General features: G+C 41.2%; 1 protein-coding gene across 2 annotated transcripts in view; it reads right to left on the bottom strand.

The window, feature by feature from the left end:
- Window positions 1–25,587, bottom strand: part of LOC126360253 (ARF GTPase-activating protein GIT1) — a 238,080-nt gene that overhangs the window by 85,246 nt on the left and 127,247 nt on the right. The window contains exons 5-7 of one of the 2 annotated variants that reach the window (XM_050007694.1): window positions 17,948–18,137; window positions 16,619–16,691; window positions 15,106–15,336 (exon numbers count right to left, since the gene is read on the bottom strand). In XM_050007694.1, coding sequence (XP_049863651.1) covers window positions 15,106–15,336; window positions 16,619–16,691; window positions 17,948–18,137 — 494 coding nt within the window. The remainder of the gene's footprint in view (window positions 1–15,105; window positions 15,337–16,618; window positions 16,692–17,947; window positions 18,138–25,587) is intronic. The other variant, XM_050007695.1, reaches the window with a different exon arrangement.

Raw genomic sequence — 25,587 nt, 5'->3', positions numbered from 1 at the left:
ATCTTTTGCCTGTAGATTCTTAGAATAATTTTGACTAAGTACAGTATCAGATAGGTAACTATGTACTTAGTCTCTTTCAAATAACTTTTTCTTGTCATTCAGAATGCTATTTCTCATTTTGTTATTGCTGTTGCACAAATACACTATTTTTTCCTTGACATTACCTAATTATTTGATGAATTCAAAACAGAGATTGTTTATTATTATTTACTTGTTTAAAAACAAACTTAATTTCTTCCATAAAAGTAGTATTGACCATGCCCCATCTCCCTTGGTGATCATTAACAGATTTCAGTCCAAGGGTTCCCCGATTCTTAACAGAAAAGATTTTTTTGCTAATTTTAGAGGGTTGGTTGGTTGGTCTAGGGAGGGAGGGGGGGTGACTACAACAATCAAACTGCTTGTTCATTGGTCTGTTGTTCCTGATAATTCCACAACGGAAAGAATAAAACAAAGGCACGTACAGCACAATGCTGAAAGAAAGGAAAAACCACAAGAACAAAAGAGAGGCAACAAACACTACAAGGATAAAAAAGAGGACAAGAAAACTACAGAGAGATACAAGAAACAGTTAGAAGAGATTAAAACAAGAAAGCAGATTACCGTGGCTGGCCGACCACATGAATGAAAAGGAGAAGCCAGCCACTCTGCTAGGGAGAGAAAACAGAGGGACAAACAACAAGTGCTAAAACTTATATAGGATAACCCCCCCCCCACATGCATAAAACGTAAAACTATTAGCTGATAAGGCACTGTCTGCTAAAATTAGTCCGGTAAAGGAAGTTTATAGTGCAGGGCAGCCAAAGAAGAACAGCTTAGAAGTATGTGGGCCACAGCGAGCTGCACCGGCGCTGAGGTGGTCTTCATTGCGCAAGAGGTAGCCGTGGGTCGCCGAAGTGCAAGAGGCCTGCATGGAGGACTTCCACGCATTTGTAGTCTCCTTAATGGCACGCAGTTCGTTGTGCATACTGAAACTATGGCATTCCCAAAGCCGAAAAACCTTGCGGCATAATAATAATAATAATAATAATAATAAGCACAGGTCAGTTATTGGCATGCCCATCTCCATAAGTGGTTTCCGCGTAACCTGTTTGGTCAGCCTGTCGGCAATTTCATTCCCGGGATTTGACATGATCTGGGGTCCAAACAAACACCACTGAACGACTGGGCTGTTCCAGGACAGAGATGGACTCCTCAATGGTTGCTACCAAAGGATGACGAGGGTAGCACTGGTCAATAGCTTGTAGGCCACTCAAGGAATCAGCACACAGAAGAAACGACTCTCCAGGGCATGAATGGATGTGTTCAAGAGCATGAGATACAGCCACCAGCTCTGCAGTAAAAACACTGCAGCCATCGGGCAAGGAATGCTGTTCAATATGGCCTCTGTGAATTTACGCGAAGCCAACATGATCAACAACCATCGAACCATCGGTGTAAACCACTTCAGAGCCCCTGAACCTGAACACGTCAAGAATCAAGAGGGAGTGGCAGCAGAGAGCCATGGGAGTAACTGAGTCCTTAGGGCCATGTGAAAGGTCCAAGGGAAACTTCGGCAGAGGGTTACACCATGGAGGTGTACATGAATGGACCTCAAGTAGAGGTGGTAAAGGGAAGGACTTCAATTCAGACAGAAGCGATTGGATGTGAAATGCAATCATAAGCCCTGATCTGGGCCGCCGATTCGGGAGCTGAACCGGCACGGGTGGGAAAATGAGATGGTAATACGGATGCTCAGGAGAACTACAAATGTGTGTGACATAACTGGCAAGCAGTTGAGCACGCCTAACCTTCAATGGAGGGACTCCGGCCTCCACCGGGATGTTGGTCATCAGACTCATCCTAAAAGCTCTCGTTGCTAATCGAAAGCCACAGTGGCGCACTGGGTTGAGTGAACGCAAGGCTGAGGGCACTGCCAAACCATAAACCAGACTCTCATAGTTAAGGCGGGATTGAACAGGGGCCTTGCAGAACTACAGCAGCTTTGAGTGATATGCACCCCAGTTGGTGTTGTTCAGGCAGCGGAGGGCACTGAGGTGCTGCCAGCTGACAAAGGTGAGAAAGCCAAGTCAATCAAGCACCGAAAACCAGTCCTAAGAATCAATATGTCTCCACTACCAAGAGTGGGTCATCATTAAGGTAAAGTTCTGAGTCCGGATGAATGGTACGACACCGACAGAAATGCGCGACACATGACTTTGTGGCTGAAAACTGGAAGCCATCAGCTAAAGCCCATGACTGCGCCTTGTGGATGGCTCCCTGCAGTACTGGAGCAGCAGTACGAAATGCAGAAGTCGTCTGCATAGAGAAGGAGAGATAGACGGCCATACAGCTGCTGCTAGGCCATTAACGGCCACTAAAAATAGAGATACACTCAATACAGAGCTCAGTGGGACCCCATTCTCCTGGATATGGGGTAACTATGGAAGGCACCAAATTGGACACAGAAAGAACAGTGTGGCAGGAAATTTTGGGTAAAAATCGGGAGCGGGTCCTGGAGACCCCACTCATATAATGTGGCAAGGATATGATGTTGCCAGGTCAAGTCGTAAGATCTCAACCAGGTGTTGGTGTTTGGAAAAGGCTTCAGATGGCAGACTCAAGGGACACAAGATTATCAGTGGTAGAGAGATCCTGGTAGAAACCGCCCTGGCACAGAGCCAATAGGTCACGTGACTCCAGGACCTAACATAACTGGTGACACACCATATGTTCCTGCAGCTTACAAAGAACGTTGGTGAGGCTGATGGTCCCATAGCTATCCACATCAAGTGGGTTTTTACTGGGTTTGAGCATCGGAATGATGGTGCTCTCCCGCCACTGCGATGGAAAGACAGTATCGTACCAGATCTGGTAGAAGATGACGAGGAGATGTCACTTGTAGTCGGACGAGAGATGTTTAATCATCTGACTGTGGATCCAATATGGCCAAGGAGTTGTGTCTGGGCAATGTGCAAGGGCGCTGAGCAGCTCCCCCTCCATAAAGGGGGCATTATAGGGTTTACTGTGGCGTGTAGTGAACGAGAGGACTTTCCTTTCCAGTCACCATTTAAGGGTGCGAAAGACTGGAAGGGAGGGGGGGGGGGGGGGGGGGGTAACTGTCCGATGCCGAGGCTCACGCCAAGGTGCTCGGCAATCGCGTTTACGTCAGTAGGTAACACCCCACTGATGTTAATGCCAGGGACGCCTGATGAGGTCTGGTTACCCAAAAACATGACTGATCTTCACCTAGTCTGGAGTAAGGTGAGGTATGACACCCAATGGTCGAGACACACCTCTCCCAATCCTATTGTTTCTGTTTTCTTATAAGCTGGTAAAAGTGGGCTTGGAGCCGTTTGAAAGCTATTAGGTGCTCCAGGGAAGGGTGCCGCTTATGTTGCTGTATAGCCCACCTGCGCTCTTTAATGGCCTCAGAATTTCTGGTGACCACCAAACTACTGTCTTCCGCCGGGGGTACCCTAAGGAACAACGAATTGTTTTTTTCTGCTGCAGAAATGATCATTGCAGTGACCTGCTCAACCACTACATCGATGGCACCCCGTGGGAGAGATTCAATGATGACAGCAGACGTGAAGGCTTTCCAGTCTGCCTTGTAAGCCCATCTGGGTAGGCCACTGTGGGCATGATGTTGGGGGAGTGACAGGAAGATGAGGAAGTGGTCACTACTACACAAGTCATCATGGGCTCTCAAGTGGACAGATGGAAGACGTCCTGGGCCGCAAAGTGATAGGTCAATGGCCGAATAAGTGCCAAAAGCCACACTGAAATATGTGGGAGCCCCAGTATTTAGGAGGCAGCAGTCGAGCTGAGACAGTAAATTTTCAACATCTCTACCTTGGCCAGTAAGCATGGTGCCATCCCACAAGGGGTTATGGGCACTGAAATCTCCCAAAAGTAATAAAGGTTTATGGAGTTGATGAATTAGCGCAACCAGGACGTTCAGGGGTACCACACTATCTGGAGGAAGATGTATGTTGCTGAGTCATTTCTGGCATCGTCCTTATCGTGACAGCCACAGTTTCAAGAAGAGTTTGAAGAGGTACAGGTTTGCTACATACTGAGTTCAGGGCAAAGATGCAAACCCCACCTGACACAATATTATATTCACTACGGTTCTTGTAATATCCTGTGAAGGGCAGGGGTCCGCATTGCTGGGAACCAGGTTTCCTGGAAGGCAATGCAGAAAGCAGGTGTACAGCTTTAACAGTTGCAGTAGCTCAGCCAGGTGAAGGAAAAAACCGGCGGAATTCCACTGAAGGATGAGGCAGTATACACCTCAGGGTAACCTGCTGCTATCGACTGAGTACCTATACAATCAACATCCATTGTGTATGAGGGCCCAGTGAGGTCTAGGTCCTCAGCAGATGCCCAAATCTCCACCTTATCCTCTGACGCAGAGCTTGTAGGTAGCAGTGGTGCCACCGCAATTTCTTTGGTCTTGGAGTCTCTCTCTCGCTACTACTTGGGTTTCTCTGGCTGGGAGGGCTTCACTGATTCAGTCTCCAGGACTGAAGAGGATCGTGAAGCCCTCCGACTAACTGCTTTCGGGCACGGCAGCCACTGGCAGGTGTCATCTTTCTCACTAGTAGAAATCTGGGAAGGGAGGGAGCCAAGGGACCCCTTCCTAGCGTGAGGAGCCGAAAAAGATTTACGCTTCTCCAGCTGAGAAGTGGGGACTGATGTCCCCGATGGCTGGGGGGGGGGGGGGGGGGGGGGGCAGTGCTCCTGAGGTAGGTGGTGTGGGAGCAACATGTGCCCCACACCATCAAGGGGGCAGGTGTAGTCTTCCAGCTCTGAGAGCCGACAGGAACAGGCAGAATGAAACGTGCTGGAACCATTGTCATAGCAGCGGCGTATGCGGATTCCATATGCACAGGATATAGCCTCTCATTTTTTCTCTTAGCCTCAGTATAGGTCAGTCGGACCAGCGTCTTGTATTCCATTATTTTCCTTTCTTTCTGTAGAATCCTACAGTCCGGCGAGCAAGGGGAATGTTGCTCTCTGCAGTTGACACAGATGGAAGGCAGGCGACATGGAGTATTGGAATGTGAAGGACGTCCACAATCTCGACAGGTGACACTGGAAGTACAGCAGGAAGATATATGGCCGAACTTTCAGCACTCAAAGCACTGCATTGGGGAAGGGATATATGGTTTCATATCACAAAGGTAAACCATCACCTTGACCTTTTCGGGTATGTGTCACCCTTGAAGGCCAAGATGAAGGCACTGGTGGCAACCTGATTATCCCTCGGACCCTGATAGATGCGCTGGACGAAATAAACACCTCGTCGCGCTAAGTAGGCACGCATCTTGTCATCAGTCTATAAAAGAAGGTCCTTGTGGAATACAGAAGGATCCAAAGAAATCCATCCACTGTTTAAAAGTCCATAACTTGTTTCACTTATGGTGAAAGTGCACCTTAAAGTCCAACTTAAAGATATCACTAGGTGTTCGAAATGGTCACCATTAACATCCGCACACAAACTATGTCGCTGAACTGTAGCACGAACTACAGACTTCAATGTGCTCAGTTGGATATTTGCACATGAATGTACGATGGATTCTCGAAGTTCATCCAATGTATGTGGCTTTTGTTGATAGACGATGTCCTTTAGTGTTCCCCAAAGGTGAAAGTCCAGAGGAGTTAGGTCTGGGGAATGTGGTGGATACTCCACAGCACCTCTGCGGCCTATCCATCTTCATGGTAGATTTTCATCGAGATTTTGGTAATGGGCTGGGGCGCCATCTTGTTGAAAGTAAACTCTTCTGTCTCCATACAGGTCTCAGATGGCAGGTAAAATGGATGTCTGAGCTTCTGAAGGTACACCTCACCGGTAACTGTGCCATCAAAGAACAATGGCTCAATCAAGCCCCAGTGAAACAACCCACACCACACATTTACTCCTGGCAAATTAATGGCTTTGTCTACATGGATGTTTGGATTTTCGGCAGCCCAGTAGATGCAAATGTGGTGATTTACTGTACCACTGAGTTTGAACTGTGCCTCATCAGACCACACAATCATCTCTGCAAACTCTTCATCGATGCGCACCATGTTAGTAAACCAGTTGCAGTACTCCATTCTACGATCTGGGTTGTCCTTGTTCACTGTTCATTTTTGCGTGTAGCAATTGTGGGATGCAGCACTCCAACTTTGCTGTCTTCAAAATTCGCCGAACACTTGAGTGACTCACTCCAGTTTCACGGGCACACTGTCTCTCAGACTTCTGTGATGAGCGAGTGAATTGTTGTAACACATGACAGGAGTTAGATGGACTTTTTACTGTTACAGGTCGTCCAGATCATTGTTTGTGTGCATCTTTAGCACAGCCTCAGGCTTCAAAATTTGTCTTGAATTCGATTAATCGCTAAACATGTCAGTGGATCTGTTTGATACTGATTTCACCATTGCCATTGAACCTCATTAACGTTTTCGTACTTAAAATACCACTTCAAAACTGACTTCCTTTCATCGAATGTAAGCCTTGCGCCAGCCATGTTTCCTTGAGTAACTAGGTGCAACTAAGAACAAAACACTGACTATCTGACGACAGTCATCTGACAAAACAAAACAATGCTATAATGCTTGAGTGGCGATTGCCGGAACTACAAACTATTACACTACCAAAGATGAGACAACTCTATCAATTAGTTTGCCAGTTATGGACTTTTAAACAGTGGATACATTTTTTTGGACCCCTCTGTATAATACCCTGGACCATATTTAAGCTCTTATGGGATGTGATGGAAACAGAAACATCCCCCAGATTGTCACAGGTGAGTAACGCCTGTGACTGTGCAGAAGATGCTGTTTTTATAAAGACTGACCCTGACCGCATTTTGGGCAAGCCCTCCACCTCTCCCCAAACTTGTCCTCTAAATGCCCCACAAAAAACTGAGGCTTCACTGACATGAAAGATTCCCCACCAACTCTCGCACATACGAGTTACTGGGGCGAATAAGCTTCACTGCCATCCTTAGCCTGGCGTTCCTACCATGATGTGGGCAGGGAGGGGAACAATTTGGGGTCGTATTTCTTTGCACTGTAGTTAGACCTTGACTGCTTAGAGACTGCAGGTGGTGGACCACCAGCAAGAGATGATGTACTTATGCTTCATGACTTGTCACCTGCCCTGATGCCACCCACTCCCACCAGGGGCCCTCCCCACAGGCGCCACCCACCCTCAGCAACTGGGGTGGTCATTGCTGGGAGTCCCGATGCCCCAGGGGGATGGGCATCTATTCCTCGGCATTCATGGGGAGTTTACAGCGCAGGCATCAGCAGAGCTATCCCTGTTTAGTCAGTGTGTTACAACCAACAGGAAATATGGCGACCGCACCACAATGGAGTGGCTACCGTGCTGGATATCAGGTGCAAACAAGCAAACAAGTCCATTATCATACTCAGTGCAGAAAACGATACTGCCCTGTGGATGGAGGAAAATGCACCAAGGAGGGTGACCTCCCCGCAACTGCTGGAGAACGAGCGGAAGTGCAGATCGACATCAACAAAGGATGCAAGAGGTCTCAGCCCCTGATGGACACGATGCACCATCTAAGGTGCCCTTCCCCAACTGGCTCACTCTTCGGGAAAATTTAGAAGAATGGAGGTCAAATCCGACATAGGATCATCACATAAGATCCTAAAAGTATGAGACTTCTTTTAGTCACCTCTTACAACAGGCAGGAATATCTCGGGCCTATTCTAACCCCCGGACCAGCAGGTGGGTAATGTTAAAAGTATGTCATTTTGTGTTGATTGAGCCAAATGTGGGCTTTGAACGTTTTCTTTCATGTATGTCTTTACGGCAGCTTCCAGACGAAACTTAGTCAATAGAAATGTTTCATTTACTGAGCAAACAACAGGACAGAACTGTTCTTATAAACCACATAGGTATGAGGATGAGGAACTTGGTGTGGAAATGATGGAAACTGTTCAAATGAAAATATTACTGTTTGTTGGAGCACTTAATGTAAAAGGAAGGGACTTCCAGAATGTTACACAACAGAGAAGCACATAGACTAGGTGATAAAATGAACACAAACTTAACAAAGAAACAAGTAAGTTAATGCAGGAGATGAGTTAGGCAACCACCGCCTCTTTATCTTTACGAAGGTTTAAATTGTGAAAATGTATCTGCAACACACAATCAAGAACTAAAAACAGGGTAAGTGAAATACAGAAAAACACCAAAACACACTTTTGATTTAGTGAATATTTTTAATAGTGTAATTCTGTGCGGTAACACGACAAGGATTATAAACACAAAATCAAGTAGGGGTAATGCAGGAATAGGTTTATTAATGAATAGGAAAATAGAATGCGTGTAAGCTACTACAAACAGCATAGTGAACACATTATTGTGGCCAAGATCGATACGAAGCCCACACCTACCACAGTAGTACAGATGACGAAGAAATTGATGAAATGTTTTTGTTGTTGTTGTCTTCAGTCCTGAGACTGGTTTGATGCAGCTCTCCATGCTACTCTATCCTGTGCAAGCTGCTTCATCTCCCAGTACCTACTGCAACCCACATCCTTCTGAATCTGCTTAGTGTACTCATCTCTCGGTCTCCCTCTACGATTTTTACCCTCCACGCTGCCCTCCAATGCTAAATTTGTGATCCCTTGATGCCTCAAAACATGTCCTACCAACCGATCCCTTCTTCTAGTCAAGTTGTGCCACAAACTTCTCTTCTCTCCAATCCTATTCAATACCTCCTCATTAGTTATGTTATCTACCCATTTAATCTTCAGCATTCTTCTGTAGCACCACATTTCAAAAGCTTCTATTCTCTTCTTGTCCAAACTAGTTATCGTCCATGTTTCACTTCCATACATGGCTACACTCCAAACAAATACTTTCAGAAACGACTTCCTGATACATAAATCTATATTAGATGTTAACAAATTTCTCTTCTTCAGAAACGCTTTCCTTGCCATTGCCAGTCTACATTTTATATCCTCCCTACTTCGACCATCATCAGTTATTTTACTTCCTAAATAGCAAAACTCCTTCACTACTTTAAGTGTCTCATTTCCTAATCTAATTCCCTCAGCATCACCCGATTTAATTTGACTACATTCCATTATCCTAGTTTTGCTTTTGTTGATGTTCATCTTATATCCTCTTTTCAAGACACTGTCCATTCCGTTCAACTGCTCTTCCAAATCCTTTGCCGTCTCTGACAGAATTACAATGTCATCGGCGAACCTCAAAGTTTTTACTTCTTCTCCATGAATTTTAATACCTCCTCCAAATTTTTCTTTTGTTTCCTTTACTGCTTGCTCAATATACAGATTGAATAACATCAGGGAGAGGCTACAACCCTGTCTCACTCCTTTCCCAACCACTGCTTCCCTTTCATGCCCCTCGACTTTAATAACTGCCATCTGGTTTCTGTACAAATTGTAAATAGCCTTTCGCTCCCTGTATTTTACCCCTGCCACCTTTAGAATTTGAAAGAGAGTATTCCAGTCAACATTGTCAAAAGCTTTCTCTAAGTCTACAAATGCTAGAAACGTAGGTTTGCCTTTTCTTAATCGTTCTTCTAAGATAAGTCGTAAGGTCAGTATTGCCTCCCGTGTTCCAACATTTCGACGGAATCCAAACTGATCCTCCCCGAGGTCTGCATCTACCAGTTTCTCCACTCGTCTGTAAAGAATTCGCGTTAGTATTTTGCAGCCGTGGCTTATTAAACTGATAGTTCGGTAATTTTCACATCTGTCAGCACCTGCTTTTTTTGGGATTGGAATTATTATACTCTTCTTGAAGTCTGAGGGTATTTCGCCTGTCTCATACATCTTGCTCACTAGCTGGTAGAGTTTTGTCAGGACTGGTTCTCCCAAGGCCGTCAGTAGTTCTAATGGAATGTTGTCTACTCCGGGGGCCTTGTTTCGACTCAGGTCTTTCAGTGCTCTGTCAAACTCTTCACGTAGTATCATATCTCCCATTTCATCTTCATCTACATCCTCTTCCATTTCCATAATATTGTCCTCAAGTACATCGCCCTTGTATAGACCCTCTATATACTCCTTCCACCTTTCTGCTTTCCCTTCTTTGGTTAGAACTGGGCTGCCATCTGAGCTCTTGATATTCATACACATGGTTCTCTTCTCTCCAAAGGTCTCTTTAATTTTCCTGTAGGCAGTATCTATCTTACCCCTAGTGAGATAAGCTTCTACATCCTTACATTTGTCCTCTAGCCATCCCTGTTTAGCCATTTTGCACTTCCTGTCGATCTCATTTTTGAGACGTTTGTATTCCTTTTTGCCTGCTTCATTTACTGCATTTTTATATTTTCTCCTTTCATCAATTAAATTCAATATTTCTTCTGTTACCCAAGGATTTCTAGCAGCCCTCGTCTTTGTACCTACTTTATCCTCTGCTGCCTTCACTACTTCATCCCTCAGAGCTACCCATTCTTCTTCTACTGTATTTCTTTCCCCTATTCCTGTCAATTGTTCCCTTATGCTCTCCCTGAAACTCTGTACAACCTCTGGTTCTTTCAGGTTATCCAGGTCCCATCTCCTTAATTTCCCACATTTTTGCAGTTTCTTCAGTGAAATGTATGATGAAATAAAAGTCATGGGTGACTGGAATTCGACAGTAGGAAAAGGGAGAGAAGAAAACACAGTAGGTGAATATGGATTTGGGGTAAGAAATGAAAGAGGAAGCCGTCTGGTAGAATTTTGCACAGAGCACAACTTAATCATAGCTAACACTTGGTTCAAGAATCATGAAAGAAGGTTGTATACATGGAAGAAGCCTGGAGACACTGACAGGTTTCGGATAGATTATATAATGGTAAGACAGAGATTTAGGAACCAGGTTTTAAATTGTAAGACATTTCCAGGGACAGATGTGGATTCTGACGACAATCTATTGGTTATGACCTGTAGATTAAAACTGAAGAAACTGCAAAAAGGAGGGAATTTAAGGAGATGGGACCTGGATAAACTAAAAGAACCAGAGGTTGTACGGAGTTTCAGGGAGAGCATAAGGGAACAATTGACAGAAATGGGGGAAAGAAATATTGTAGAAGAAGAATGGATAGCTTTCAGGGATGAAGTAGTGAAGGCAGCAGAGGATCAAGTAGGTAAAAAGACGAGGGCTAGAAGAAATCCTTGGGTAACAGAAGAAATATTGAATTTAATTGATGAAAGGAGAAAATATAAAAATGCAGAAATGAAGCAGGCAAAAAGGAATACAAACGTCTCTAAAATGAGATCGACAGCAAGTGCAAAATGGCTAAGCAGGTATGGTTAGAGGACAAATGTAAGGATGCAGAGGCTTATCTCACTAGGGGTAAGATAGATACAGCCTACAGGAAAATTAAGGAGACCTTTGGAGAAAAGAGAACCACTTTATCAACATCAAGAGCTCAGATGGAACCCAGTTCTAAGCAAAGAAGGAAAAGCAGAAAGGTGGAAGGAGGGTCTATACAAGGGCGATGTACTTGAGGACAATATTATGGAAATGGAATAGGATGTAGATGAAGATGAAATGGGAGATACGATACTGCGTGAAGAGTTTGACAGAGCACTGAAAGACCTGAGTCGAAACAAAGCCCCAGGAGTAGACAACATTCCATTAGAACTACTGACAGCCCTGGGAGACCAGTCCTGACAAAACTCTACCATCAGGTGAGCAAGATGTATGAAACAGGCGAAATAACCTCAGACTTCAAGAAGAATATAATAATTGCAATCCCAAAGAAAGCAGGTGTTGACAGATGTGAATACTACCGAACAATCAGTTTAATAAGCCACAGCTGCAAAATATTAACACGAATTCTTTACAGATGAATGGAAAAACTAGTAGAAGCCGACCTCAAGGAAGATCAGTTTGGATTCTGTAGAAATACTGGAACACATGAGGCAATACTGACCTTACGACTTATCTTCGAAGAAAGATTAAGGAAAGGCAAACCTACGTTTCTAGCATTTGTAGAATTAGAGAAAGCTTTTGACAATGTTGACTGGAATATTCTCTTTCAAATTCTGAAGGTGGCAGGGGTAAAATACAGGGAGCGAAAGGCTATTTACAATTTGTACAGAAAACAGATGGCAGTTATAAGAGTTGAGGGACATGAAAGGGAAGCAGTGGTTGGGAAAGGAGTGAGACAGGGTTGTAGCCTCTCACCGACGCTATTCAATCTGTATATTGAGCAAGTAGTAAAGGAAACAAAAGAAAAATTCGGAGTAGGTATTAAAATCCAGGGAGAAGAAATAAAAACTTTGAGGTTTGTTGATGACATCGTAATTCTGTCAGAGACAGCAAAGGACTTGGAAGAGCAGTGGAATGGAATGGATAGTGTCTTGAAAGGAGGGTATAAGATGATCATCAACAAAAACAAAACCAGGATAATGCAATGTAGTCGAATTAAGTCAGGTGATGCTGAGGGAATTAGACTAGGGAATGAGACACTTAAAGTAGTAAAGGAGTTTTGCTATTTGGGGAGCTAAATAACTGATGATGGTTGAAGTACAGAGGATATAAAATGTAGACTGGCAATGGGAAGGAAAGCGTTTCTGAAGAAGAGAAATTTGTTAACATTGAGTATAGATTTAAGTGTCAGGAAGCCATTTCTGAAAGTATTTGTATGGAGTGTAGCCATGTATGGAAGTGAAACATGGACGATAAATAGTTTGGACAAGAAGAGAATAGAAGCTTCTGAAATGTGGTGCTACAGAAGAATGCTGACGATTAGATGGGTAGATAACATAACTAATGAGGAAGTATTGAATAGGACTGGGGAGAAGAGAAGTCTGTGGCACAACTTGACTAGGACATGTGTTGAGGCATCAAGGGATCACCAATTTAGCATTGGAGGGCAGTGTGGAGGGTAAAATCGTAGAGGTAGACCAAGAGATGACTACACTAAGCACATTCAGAAGGATGTAGGTTGCAGTAGGTACTGGGAGATGAAGAAGCTTGCACAGGATAGAGTAGCATGGAGAGCTGCATCAAACCAGTCTCAGGACTGAAGACAACAACAACAACAACAACAACAACAACAACAACAACACGACAAGTTGTACAAGTAAAATATAATGCGTTCTAAATTCACAGAGCCCTGTAATAGCTACTCCTATGTAAGAGAAAAAAAAATTATTTCTTCTTGTCAGCAACAACCACCTTGATAAATTCCTTCATGAAGAAACATTTCCACACAAGCTGTTCACTTAAAATAAATGCTTTATTCAGCATAATTGGCCACTTACCACCTTAGTTCACTGTCAGACACTCACACGACTGTGAATACATCCTTGTAGTAGGTACCCACAAAAAATAAAATATCAATCAAGTCTGACATGGCATTGCCTGAAGTGGGCACAACCTTGGTCATAAATTAGTAGTATGTTAGATACAAATATGAAGAACTTTCTAGCCCAATATATGCCATAACTTTCATCTACATAGCCTTCATACACTAAATACATTGTATTTAGTTTACTACTTGCAGAGAATACAAGGTAACTGCAATAAAACTACTGAGCAATACCTTGGTAGCACAGTAATGAAGCAATCTCATCTTTGCATTTTTCCAGCAGATCAAATCTGATAGATCGTGCATGTATTTTGTATTATTTGGATAAACTGAAAACATTAATTACTTATTCTTCACAACAACTCTAAATTGATAATGGTGTATGTGGTAGTAAGTAACACGTGAAAGTGAACTGATATTACTCTTATGCAACAGCCCAGTTTATTATTCCATCCCTCATTTACACTACATCCAAGCCTTTCCAGTACTAATGCTAACAGTTTAGTGTTTCATTATCTTCTGATTTATCTATCCCAACTTATAATCAAATACTAAATTGTATTTTTCGTGAGAGATTTTTTCCTGAAAACTCTACTGTTCTTGTAAATGTGTAAGTAACACTTTTTTTTGTGGGGGGTGGGGGGATGAAGTTGCTTCTCTGCTATGTCCTCTCCCAAATAAAACACCTGTTTCCATATTTGATCTCTCTCTCAGATGGCAGGTTATATACCAGGTACTGATTGGTCCTTGCACGGTGAAAACAACAACTACATTAAAGCATATCTGTTTCTGGAGTGAAATAATACTGCCTCATCTTAGATGAATCAATGAACACACACCACACTTCATCACTGGGTTCCACTCCCAAAGATTTGCTACAAAAAGTTCTCTCTCTCTCTCTCTCTCTCTCTCTCTCTCTCTCTCTCTCTCTCTGTGTGTGTGTGTGTGTGTGTGTGTGTGTGTGTGTGTGTGTGTGTGTGTGTGTGTGTGGGAGGGGGAGGGGGGCGGGGTGCATGTCAGAAATGTGAAGTAATCAAATCTAGTGCAAGCAAATGGAAGTTCAACAAGAGGTGAACCTAGCAGTTCTGAATGGTTTATTATTATTACCAGATGTCATGGAAGGTTGCAAAGTTCTGCATCATTTATCAGATTAATATCTTCAACAGGTTGGTAGTCAGTGTCAAAGTCATTGAAAGGAGATTAAAGAACACTGGCTTCTTGGACTTTTTCATGAAAAGTGAACCTGCAAGTGATTCTGGCAATGGAGAAGAGATAGCATCATATTGAACTCGTTCAGAATGTTTGTGCACAGATGCAACCCCTACTGATGATAATTATACTTGAAAATTTTTCAATGTGTGCAAAAATCATACCCACAGGACAGTTTCACTGGTAGTTTATTGTGTTGGATGAAAAAAACCAAAACGAATTTAAAAATTTTTGCTGCACGGTATTCCATGAAAATAAAATTTTGCCAATATCTTCAAAACCTGATAAGATAGTGTAGAATGGTTTTCAGATTTGTAACCAGCATGAAAAACTAATTTATGAAAAGTAAACATGTCAGCAAGACACAGCTTGTTTATCAACTCAATTAAACATTGAAGCTACTTTAAAATTACATTCACTACAAATTTACGTTATGTTCAATGACTTCTCACAGTAAAATATCAAAATATTTCACCGACGTTGTGGAAAACTAGCAAATTAATAATTTGCCCTGTTAACACAAGTTACTACTTTCATTTTCCTTTTTGTCTGGATAAGGTAAGGTCAACACTAATATGAACTATTCTTATACAAAAGAAAAGATCTCCAATTGAATTACCTTGTGAAATCACAAGTGAAGACGTAGTGGCAGTGCTATTCTGCCGTCGACGTGCATCGGCTAATATATCTATTATAAGCGTAGCAAATTCACGGGCACTAAATCGGGCTAACTTCTGACGACCCTGATTACGTGTTGCTGAGTATTCTGGATTCACTGGGAGGAAAGGAACCACAGAACACCAATCAGCAGGCACTGTCGCATTACTGCCTCGATGAGATGATAGCCAAACTGAACAAGAAAGGAGAAAACACAAAATTGATGTATTTAGAACACAAATGGTACAGCAAATTATTCTTATGTATTTAAGTAACCACCTGCAATTTAATGTCTCTCTTGAAGCAACTTCTATAAAATAGTATCATCTAAGATCTACAAGCAACCTTCACGAATCATAAACAACATTATACAAAACGGAAACTTCTATTAACAAATATATTATAGTCATAGAGCAATAGATGGGGTTACTTTCAGATTTTGCAATTCCTTGTAGAGCTGATAGAAAAACACAAATTAACAGCAATAGTACTTCTGACTTATAAAAACCACAATTTCCTTGTTCAGTAGTGAAAACAGTTGGAAGATTTTGGAGGAGTATTGCAAGTAAGTCAGAACCCTTGTCAAGAGGTCTCTATCAAATAAGAGAGGACGAGAGCCAGTACAGTGACAAAGACAGATGGATACAGATGAAAAGAAAATGGTAAGGGTAAAGAATGATAAAAGGGAAGTATAATAAACAGAGTAAAATAGGGGAATATATATTACAGAATATCAACAAAGGCAGATGAGGATGACATGATGCGAGGATACATTAGAGAGAAAGTTCTCCTTTCTCAAGTTCAGAGAGAAATTTTCTAGGTAGGAAGATCCAAATGGCCTGTATAGTATTGCAGTCTCATATGGCTCTGCTGTAGACAACACTCATTAACTAGGTGCTTGATATCACTAAGACCGACAGTTCATGTGCCTTTTCATATTTTCAATCCGTTTCACTCTAGTTGTACCAATGCAGAAAGCCACACTATGAACGTGTAAACTGACAAATGATGCAAACAGTTTTGCACGTTTCCTCCTCTTATCTGTTAGTTTATCTTCAAGGTGGATTCTGAGTATCCTGATCCAAGCCCCATCCTCCAACCTCTTCCATATGGAATGTAATTTTGGCACTTGGTGGCAGAATTTGTGGTTTTAAAAGCAGGGATTACTGTCATTATTCATTTGTAAAACTTCATTTTGGCTTTATGGATAGCTGCACTAACTGATGCTAAGTACATAAGCAATATTGTTTCATTTGTGTGTTTTCTTGCGACTGTATACTAAAACCTAGCTCAGAATACTGAGTAACTTATGAGCCTTCTTCCTGCTGTTTAATCTACATTCTTCAGGAAAGAAACTTTAAGGTTACAGTGTATCATGTGTTCCCATAATCTTAGTTGATATTGCTGGCCTTCAGTGATTCTACGGGTAACTTTAATTTTTAATTTTATCCATTATAAGTGATGTTATTACTTACTCATATCTATCTCTCTTCTATCAACTTCATCATACACATCCATTGCTAACTCTTCAAATACATGGTTTGGCAGCTGTAAAATAAATTGAGTACATTAGTTTAAAAAAATACATATAGCTCAAAATGAAAACTGAACTGAGAAAACTGTGAAATTATGAGGAAATATCAATTGGTTGGCAAAGATCAAAAGGAAGAGCATGTCAATCAGGCTCCGGGATGTGAATGGCCTGCCTGTTGTGAAGACAGAGCAGAAACGAAGATGAAGGGAGAGGTGTCAGAGAGAACCATGCATTTATACAGCAAGCAAACCTCCAGCCACTGTGGTTTAGATCCATCTGTATAAGCCAAAATACGTTCAGATTTGAGATGACCAATCACCAAAAAGCAGAAATGTTGAATTGCCAATAGTTAAGAAAGAAAATTGCTAGCTTTATGAGCTATCCTTCGACAGGTTAGAGTCGATACAACAATGCACACACACCTATGTACCCACGTGGTGCCAGCTGAACTAACAGTGTAAACACTATAGTTTGGCAAATGAACTAGTTGTTGTGGGGTAGAGGGAGGCTAGAAGCAGGAGAGGGACTGGAGGGAGGGGGGGTTGGGGGGGGGGGGGGGAGGTTGGTCACTAATGGCTCGGGTGGAGGTGAATGGCAAGATCTCTGGTTTCTGTAAAACATAACCGTTTTAATCATGCTTAACAATGATTCCTAAAGAATAGAAATGGCTATTTATCCAGAAATATCACAGAGAGTAAACGATCCTCCAGCTTTGTGCTACAACAGTACAATAACTTCTTTAAGTTCTAGCAGACAGCATCACGAAGACTCAGAAGATTTCAAAGATATTAGTTGCATACCCATCAGTTGTTTCCACCAAAAATCTGAGCTCTTTGGCATTGTATTCGCGTGCTATGCATCATTGTAAGCATGTTTGTAACAATGCATTGCATTGTGGAGAATATTCTGCATTGTGTTTAAGTAGAATAATTGCATTTCATTAAAAACAATGCAGAAAATCATTAAACATTACCTTTTTTCTTAAGATTTTGAAGTCAACCACGTCAATTAGTGTTATAGTGTGTAAAGGCCTAATAAGTCTGTAACTAACAAGTAATTACTGACAGTTTTGCATTTTAAAGTATTGTTAAAGAAAAATTTTGACCTCCTGTTAGATGCTAAAATACTACGGCCATCACAATATATCGTTGTCACTCAGTGTAGCACTTATGGTTATTTACACAAACTGGACAGCTACAATGGTTTCCCAAGTAAAATTTTGTATTTGAAAATTACTGTCAGGCTATACAACATTTGTTAGTCAACATACCTGCTGCAGCTTTTTGCGGGCAACTTTTGACAGTTCTGAGAGCTCAAGTGGATCGGCCATCTCAGGTATGATGTAGTGCTGACCAGCCACATGGTCAGGCCGACGAGAGCACAAGTAGTAAGCCAAACGGTCTGTCAGTTCATATGCGCACTCCACTAGCCTCTCTGCCAGATCTCTGTGACCTGCTGCCCTGCAGAACATAAAAAATTGTGTCTTCAAGCTGGTTAGTAAGGGTAACACAGAGGCATAGGGCACAGATGAGGAAGTGCAGAAGTGTAGGGGTTGGGGAAGATGCTAGTGCTACCTGTGGGAGGGTGCAGAGATATTGTGGAGACAGGACAGGGCAGCATCAAGATGCTGTGGGGGATGGGGGGAAGGTGGAATGGGGAGAGAAGTAGAGAAGGGGGCAGGACGAAGTAGGTACACAGGCAGGATATAAGCAATATGTAATGCTGGAGTGGGAGCAGGGAAGGAGATAGGTGGGTGGAGGACAGTTGAGACCAGGGGGTTACAGGAACGAAAGAACACAGTGTTGGAGAGTGCCCCGCTGTGCAGTGCAGGAAAGCTGTTGGTGTGGGAAGGTCACAGGTGTCACAGGCTGTGAAAAAGTCATTAAGGTGAAATACATCATGCTGGGCATCGTGTTCAGCAACTGAGTGGTCCATCTGTCTCTTAGCCATAATATGATCTTAGCAATTCATGAGGACAAACAGCTCACTTGTTGCCATGCCCATGTAGAAAGTGGCACAGTGGCTGCTATCAAAGATGCCCTACCTTTGATGGGGTAGGAAATGCCTGTGACAGAACTGGAGTAGGTGATAGTGAGAGGATGTATGGGACAAGTCTTGCACCTATGTCTATTGCAGGAATATGAGCCATGAGGCAAGGGGGTGGACACAAGGATGGAGAAGGGATGGATAAGGATACTGCATAGGTTAGGTGAATAACGGAAGACCACTGTGGGAGGGGTGGGGAGGATATTTATTATTTCAGGGCACAATGAGAGGTACTCGAAACCCTGGCGGGAAAGTGAGTCAGTTGCTCCAGTCTTCAGTGTTGCTGAGTCACTAAAGAGTGGGTATGTTGGGTTGGTGGGTGGAAAGGAGTTGGTAGGAGACTGGTGCAACAAGGCACAGGAGATCTGTTTCTGGGAGAGGTTGGGAAAGTAATTTTAGTCGACGAAGGCCTCAGTGAGACCCTTGGAATATTTGGAGAAGGACTGCACATCACTACAAATGCAACAACTGTGGGTGGCTAGTTGGTATGGAACGGACTCCTAGGTGTGAAATAGATGGTAGCTACCGGAGTCAAGGTATTGTTAGTGGTTGGCAGATTTGAAGTGAATGAAGGTCCTAATGAGGCCATTATTGATATGGAGGATGACATCAAGGAAGTGGTTTGTTACGTTGAGGAGGATCCAATGAAGCAAATGGGAGGGGGAGGTACTGAGGTTCTTGAAGTATGTGAATAGGGTGTCTTCGCTCTTAGTGTAGATCTTGAAGATGTCATCACCGAATTTGAACCAAGAGAGAAAAACTGATAACCTTCTGTAAATGATTTGATCTCTAGATTGCTAACACTTAGTTTAAGCACTGTCGACAAAGATTGTCAACATGGAAAGCTCCAGGTGACACTGCCAGATATCAAATATACTTTGCTATTATCAACCAGAGATTCAAAAACAGTGTTAAAAAGGCAAAAACCATCTGAAGTGGAGATGCTGATATAGATCACAAATTACTCATAGCAGATATTAGGCAAAGATTAAAGCATATTACAGAAAGACACCAGATGAAGAAATGGGATGTTGAGAAATTGAAGAACGTTAACTTTACGAAAGAGATCCGTCAACTATGTTGAAAATATAAGGAGAAGTGTAGAGGTCACTGAAGAGCAGAATACCGTTAGAAATACAAAGTTACAGAGATTCAAGATAGAAATTGGAGAGTTGAAAACAACAAGAAATAGGAAAAAAGGATAATAGGAAGTATGTTGAATAAAATGGATGAGTGCAGAAAATGGAAAAATGATAGTACAGAAGAAGGCAGAAGACAGTGCAGAAAACTAAATATGAACTAAGAAACTTAACTGACGAGGCTAGAGAGGATTTGATGAGGAAACAATGTGAGAAAATAAAAGAAATGGAAAAGAAAGGAAAATTGGAAGAGATGTACAGAACAATGAAATCCTTAACAAGAAGAGAAGTAAGGAAAATAAGCAAACAAGGAATTTTACACAAACATGGAAAGAAGACGGTATGAATAGCAAAGGAAGAGAAGAAAGTTTGGATGGATTATGTGGAAGAGTTACGCAGTGCAAAGTCAGATAGCACCAGACTGGTCTCAGAAGAAAGGGGAAAGAATAAAGAAGATCGAGGTCCTAAGATACTGAAATGCAAATTGGAGAAAGTAATTCAGGAGCACCAGGAAAAGAAAGCATTGGCCTGTGATGAAATACTATCTGAGGCACTGAGGGTCTTGGGTCCACATTCAATAGCCGAACTGACTGAGGTAGTAAACCGAATTTATGACAGAGGAATTTGTCCTCAAGATCTACTGAAGACCATTCTAGTAATTTTATCTAAAAGTGTACAAAAGAATGCAAAGATTATAGGACAATTAGTTATATTAGTCACATTCTAAAGTGAGTGATACTGAAGAGGATTGAGCCAGCCGAAGACATTGGTCATGTGTGTATGAGCCGAGTTTGTGTGTGTGTGTGTGTGTGTGTGTGTGTGTGTGTGTGTGTGTGTGTGTGTGTGTGTGTTTTTGTGTTTTGTCTATTTAAGAAGAAGGCCTTCCATCTGAAGGTTTACGTGTTTGGTAGTATTTTTGCTGTGCCCATCTGCAATTCAGCATCTCTGTTATATGATGAGTAGCAATCTATCCTTTTTCATAATATTATCATTATTCCATCCTGGATTTTTCAGCATTTGATGACTGCCGAAGACGTGACAGAAATGAACAAGGAGGGGTACATTTGTTTTATTGACAGGGAGAAGGCTTTCAGTAGTCAACTGGAATATACTGGTGAGAATTTTAAGTGATGTTAGTATAACCTGGAAAGATAGAAAGTTAATGAAGGTGGTGGATGAAAAGCAGAAAGTGAGAGTAGGAATGGAAGAGATGAGTTTACAGCAAGAAAGTTCACTGTCACTGAAGTTACTCAACTTATGAGGACGAGAATCAATAGGTAAGGCCAAAGAGGACGTGAGGAGCACTGTAACTGGAGCAGAAAGGATACAGACTGTAAAATATACAGATGACCAAGCAGTCCTGGCGAAATCAGAAGAGGAGCTACAGAAGATGTTAAAGAGTACTGCAAGAAGGCACGATGAGGATAGAATGAGAATAAATATGGAAAAGACAGAACTGATGAGAATAAGTGAGAAGGAAGCTCCAGTTAGCACTCTTAGATGGGAAAAAGGTAGAATAAATAAAATCCTTTCCGTACCTTGGAACATTAATAGCATGGAATGAAAGCTGTAGAAAAGAAATAAGAAGGGGGATATCTACGGGACAGAGAGAATTTTAAAACGTGGCACAGTTACTAACATCTACAGGAAATCCAATGGACTCGAAGAAAAAATTTGCTAAATGTTGTGTAGAATGTAGTGTTACACAGCAGTGAATCATGGACATTTAAAAAGAAAGAGAAATGATATTTAGGAAGTTCCGGAATGCAACTATGGAGAAGAACACTTAATGTGAAATGGATTAACAGGCTTAAGAACAAAAATATAATGGAGAAAACAGGGGAAGATGATTATTGGAAATGATCAGTAAGAGAAAAATATCTTGGTTGACTCAAACTGCGCAGAAAGTGTTTTCAACAAAGAATTATAGAGGGAAAAGTAAAAGGGATAAGAGGAAGAGGTATGAAGAGAATTGCAATGACGGATGACAAACAAAAAAAAATATAGAAAACTGGTCATAAGACAGATGCACTGAAGAAGAAGAAGAAGAAGAAGAAGAAGAAGGTGCCTTCAAAAGAGTCCTGCAGCTTGTAAACACAGTGACGAAGCCCTTATTAGTAGGTATGATTATGAGGGGGTCTCAGATTTTATGTGGTGTTGCAGTTCTTTCTGCAGATGTAAGTTTGTTTACAATGTTGAGTGATTTGGGGAATTATGGTGAGGAGAGGTTAGGAATTCTGGATAGTTAACAGAGGGTGATTTGGAGACAGCAAGGGTAGATTATTCTTGAGTGGAATAGTGAAGTGAGTCAGGCAGGACTCAATGTTACTTTTGTATTAAGCCCGACTGACAGGGTGCATGGGGGAAAAGTGTTTCTGTTGTAAGGACCAGGAGAAGGGGAGAATGTCTTTAACAAGCCCAACATGACTGAATTTAGGTGTGTGGCAAAAGGCCAGGGATTTGGAAAGGACTGATACTTCTGTGGGACTGAGGCTTTTGGAGGAGAGGTTAATGTCTATGTTGTGGGTCTATATAGGTTCTCAATTCTGTATGGTAGTGAGAGGAAATTTCTGAGGGGATGGTAAATATAGCGGGTCTCCAAGGCAGGGTTTGGAGGTATGTGGGAGGACAAGAGAGGTTTGACAAAGTCTCTTCTAAACATTGTGAGCAGTGGAAGATGACAAAATGGTAACTTCAATGTTCCTGGTTAAAGTTTACACAGGGAAATCAACTTTATGGTTTAAAACCACACTTCCACATATTATACCTGCAATATTTGCAGTTACATTTCTCTACTAGATTAAGGCAAGATTTAGCATATAGATGAGGCACTGAGTCAATATCCTCTTTCAGACCTAACTAATATAAAATACACATTCTTATGCGTGGCTACATTGTCTTATCTGACTACTTTCCAGTCAATCTGCAACATCAGGACAGTGTGGTCAGCCAATACAATGTTGCTGTACTGGTGTGTAGCTCCAATAAAGCGCTAAAAGCTTAGCAATGGTTCCAGTTTTGTTTCTATGCCTGTCAGAAACTCAATAGCTCATATAACAGTGATGTGTTATTTTTATTGCTTCAACTACGTACATTCCAATGACTTTCCAGTCCCGTATTTTTAAGGGTAATATCTGCAACAGAAGTTAGTTATTGGTCAGTCACTGCTGGACTTGGCCAACTCGTACATATACCTGGGTGTAACACTTTGTGTGATCATTCCATTTCATGCACCTACAGACTCAGTCTAGCATAAAGCACATGGATGACTTCACTTTATTGGTAGAATACTGGAGAACTGCAATCAGTCAACCAAGGAGATTGATTACAAATCACTCATGCGACTGGTTCTAGAATATTGTTGAAGTGGGTGGGACTTGTACCAAATAGGACTACTAGGGGATACTGAACATATGCAGATAAGGGCAGCATGAATGGTCACGGATTTGTTTGATCTGTAGGAGATTATCACACAGATATTGAAGGAACAGAACTCGAAAACTCTTGAAGATAGACACAAACTATAACGAGAAAATCTATTAACAAAAATTTCCAGAACCGGCTTTAAATGCTGACTCTAGGAATATAGTACAATTCCCCTGCATATCACTTACATAGGGATCATGAGGAAAAGATCGGAATAATTACAGCATACACAGAGGCATTCGAAAAATCATTCTTCCTGCACTCTATACATAAAGAAAGAAACTCTAATAAATGATGCAAAGGGATTTACCCTCTGCCAAGCACTTCACAATAGTTTGCAAAGAATGAATGTAGATGTAAATACCCTCTAGCTGACTCTAAAAAGGGCATGTTAAGAATCCAAAATATACATGCTTAATGTGATTGCCATATACAAGCTTTATCAGTCAATTACAATATCCATTATTTTCTTTAGTCTTAGAATTTTTTTATCTCACATATTTCCTCTGATAGTGAACTATTAAGGTCTCTGACAGGTATCTCTGCAGTGATGGGACTGAGAACTAGTGTTTTCTGCTTGATGTACCCATAATTTTTTAAATAATACCATATTTGTAGCACATATCAAACTTTAAAAACATTCAGAAATGTATCAGGGTTTCCCCAAGTGAAATTCCCTGATTTCCTCACAAGTTTTAGCACTTTTCTCTGGCAAATATTAGGATCCTAAGGGTAAGTAAAGACAAAAGATGACAATAAAGAGTAGGATTTGTGATCTGAAGGATAAGTAAAAAGGAAGTTGTGTAAATGAAAGCCATTTTTGGATGAAGAATTTTTGTTTTTATTAATGAGCTGACTGACTGAGTTAACAGCAATCCTGTCATTGCTGACACCAAATCAGAAAAAATTGAGACAAAAACAATTTATTCAATAACTTTTCGTCTGTTACTGTTAGCTTACTTTGTTAGTTGCTTTATTCAGTTTTTAAATACATGAATATTGCATTTAAAACACTCACAAGTAAGTGCTACATAAACATCACTTCTCTTCAAATGCAGAACAAATACTGACACACATCTGTAGGTCTATGATGTACCCTCAGAAATACAAGTTTACCAAAGCAAAGATTTAAAGTGTCGACAGAAAATTTTACTTGGCTAAAATTGTTTTTGTCAAATAGCTATGACAATAACATATTATGAAATCATTATTTAAATGAAACTTTTATCGCAGAACTCAATATTTAATTACAATTTATCATTCCAAAACCTCAAACATCACTTTGAATACTTTTATTTTATGATTTTATAACAAGATCATGTGACAGCTTCCATTAGTGCTTTTAAAGACAACACAAATTTTCCACAGACTCATACCTTGTAAACATATGTGATGGCATCAAACCATCATACAACTTGCTCCAATCATGGCCCAAGAATTTAATATAAGCAGAAAACTGTTCAAATGGCTCTGAACACTATGGGACTTAACATTTAAGGTCATCAGTCCCCTAGACTAAGAACTACTTAAACCTAACTAACCTAAGGACATCACACACATCCATGCCCTAGGCAGGATTCAAACCTGCGAACATAGCAGCAGCGTGGTTCCAGACTGAAGTGCCTAGAACCGCTCAGCCACAACGGCCGGCCAGAAAACTGTTCATCAGATAAAAATCAATAACAAATTTGAAGTTTGTCAAAACTGACAATCTTATGATTACATGAAAACTAAACAGAAGTTTTGCCTTTTAATTAGGTGTTACAATACATGTTAAAGTAATATAACAAGACATACATATGGAAGTAACAACAGACCATTCTTCATCCTTTGTATACAAGGGTTATCATATTTTATTAGGTGCATACATAAGAAATTTAAAATTTTATTTCCCTAAATTAGCATGGATTATTTGGGCTGTCTGCTATGGTCAAGATTGTGGCACTAAATATTACAAGGGAGTTCGGAAAAAAATGGACACAAACTAGAGTGTATAAAACATATTCATATCCTGACAAGCCTCGCAAAACGAACATCAAAATATAGAGAGAGGTCTTTTCAGTCACATTTTTCATTACATTTCATAATTTGGTAACACTTTCATCCTACCATATAGGATTTTTTTAACTTTCCAGGCGAGATAATGCATCATACCAGACAAACAAAGGAAGTACATCGTATAATTTATCATTAAAGTTAAAAAAATAAGAAATGCACTGGGGTATGTTTAGCAACTTTTCTCTGCCAAATAATACTACTCTGTATTTTGTCAAATAACCAATTCCAGTCAATCAACAAA

Source organism: Schistocerca gregaria, chromosome 1 (genome assembly GCF_023897955.1).
Source record: "Schistocerca gregaria isolate iqSchGreg1 chromosome 1, iqSchGreg1.2, whole genome shotgun sequence".
Lineage (NCBI taxonomy): Eukaryota > Metazoa > Arthropoda > Insecta > Orthoptera > Acrididae > Schistocerca > Schistocerca gregaria.
Note: the sequence above shows the minus strand (reverse complement) of the source record. Positions and strands in the feature narration are given on the sequence as shown.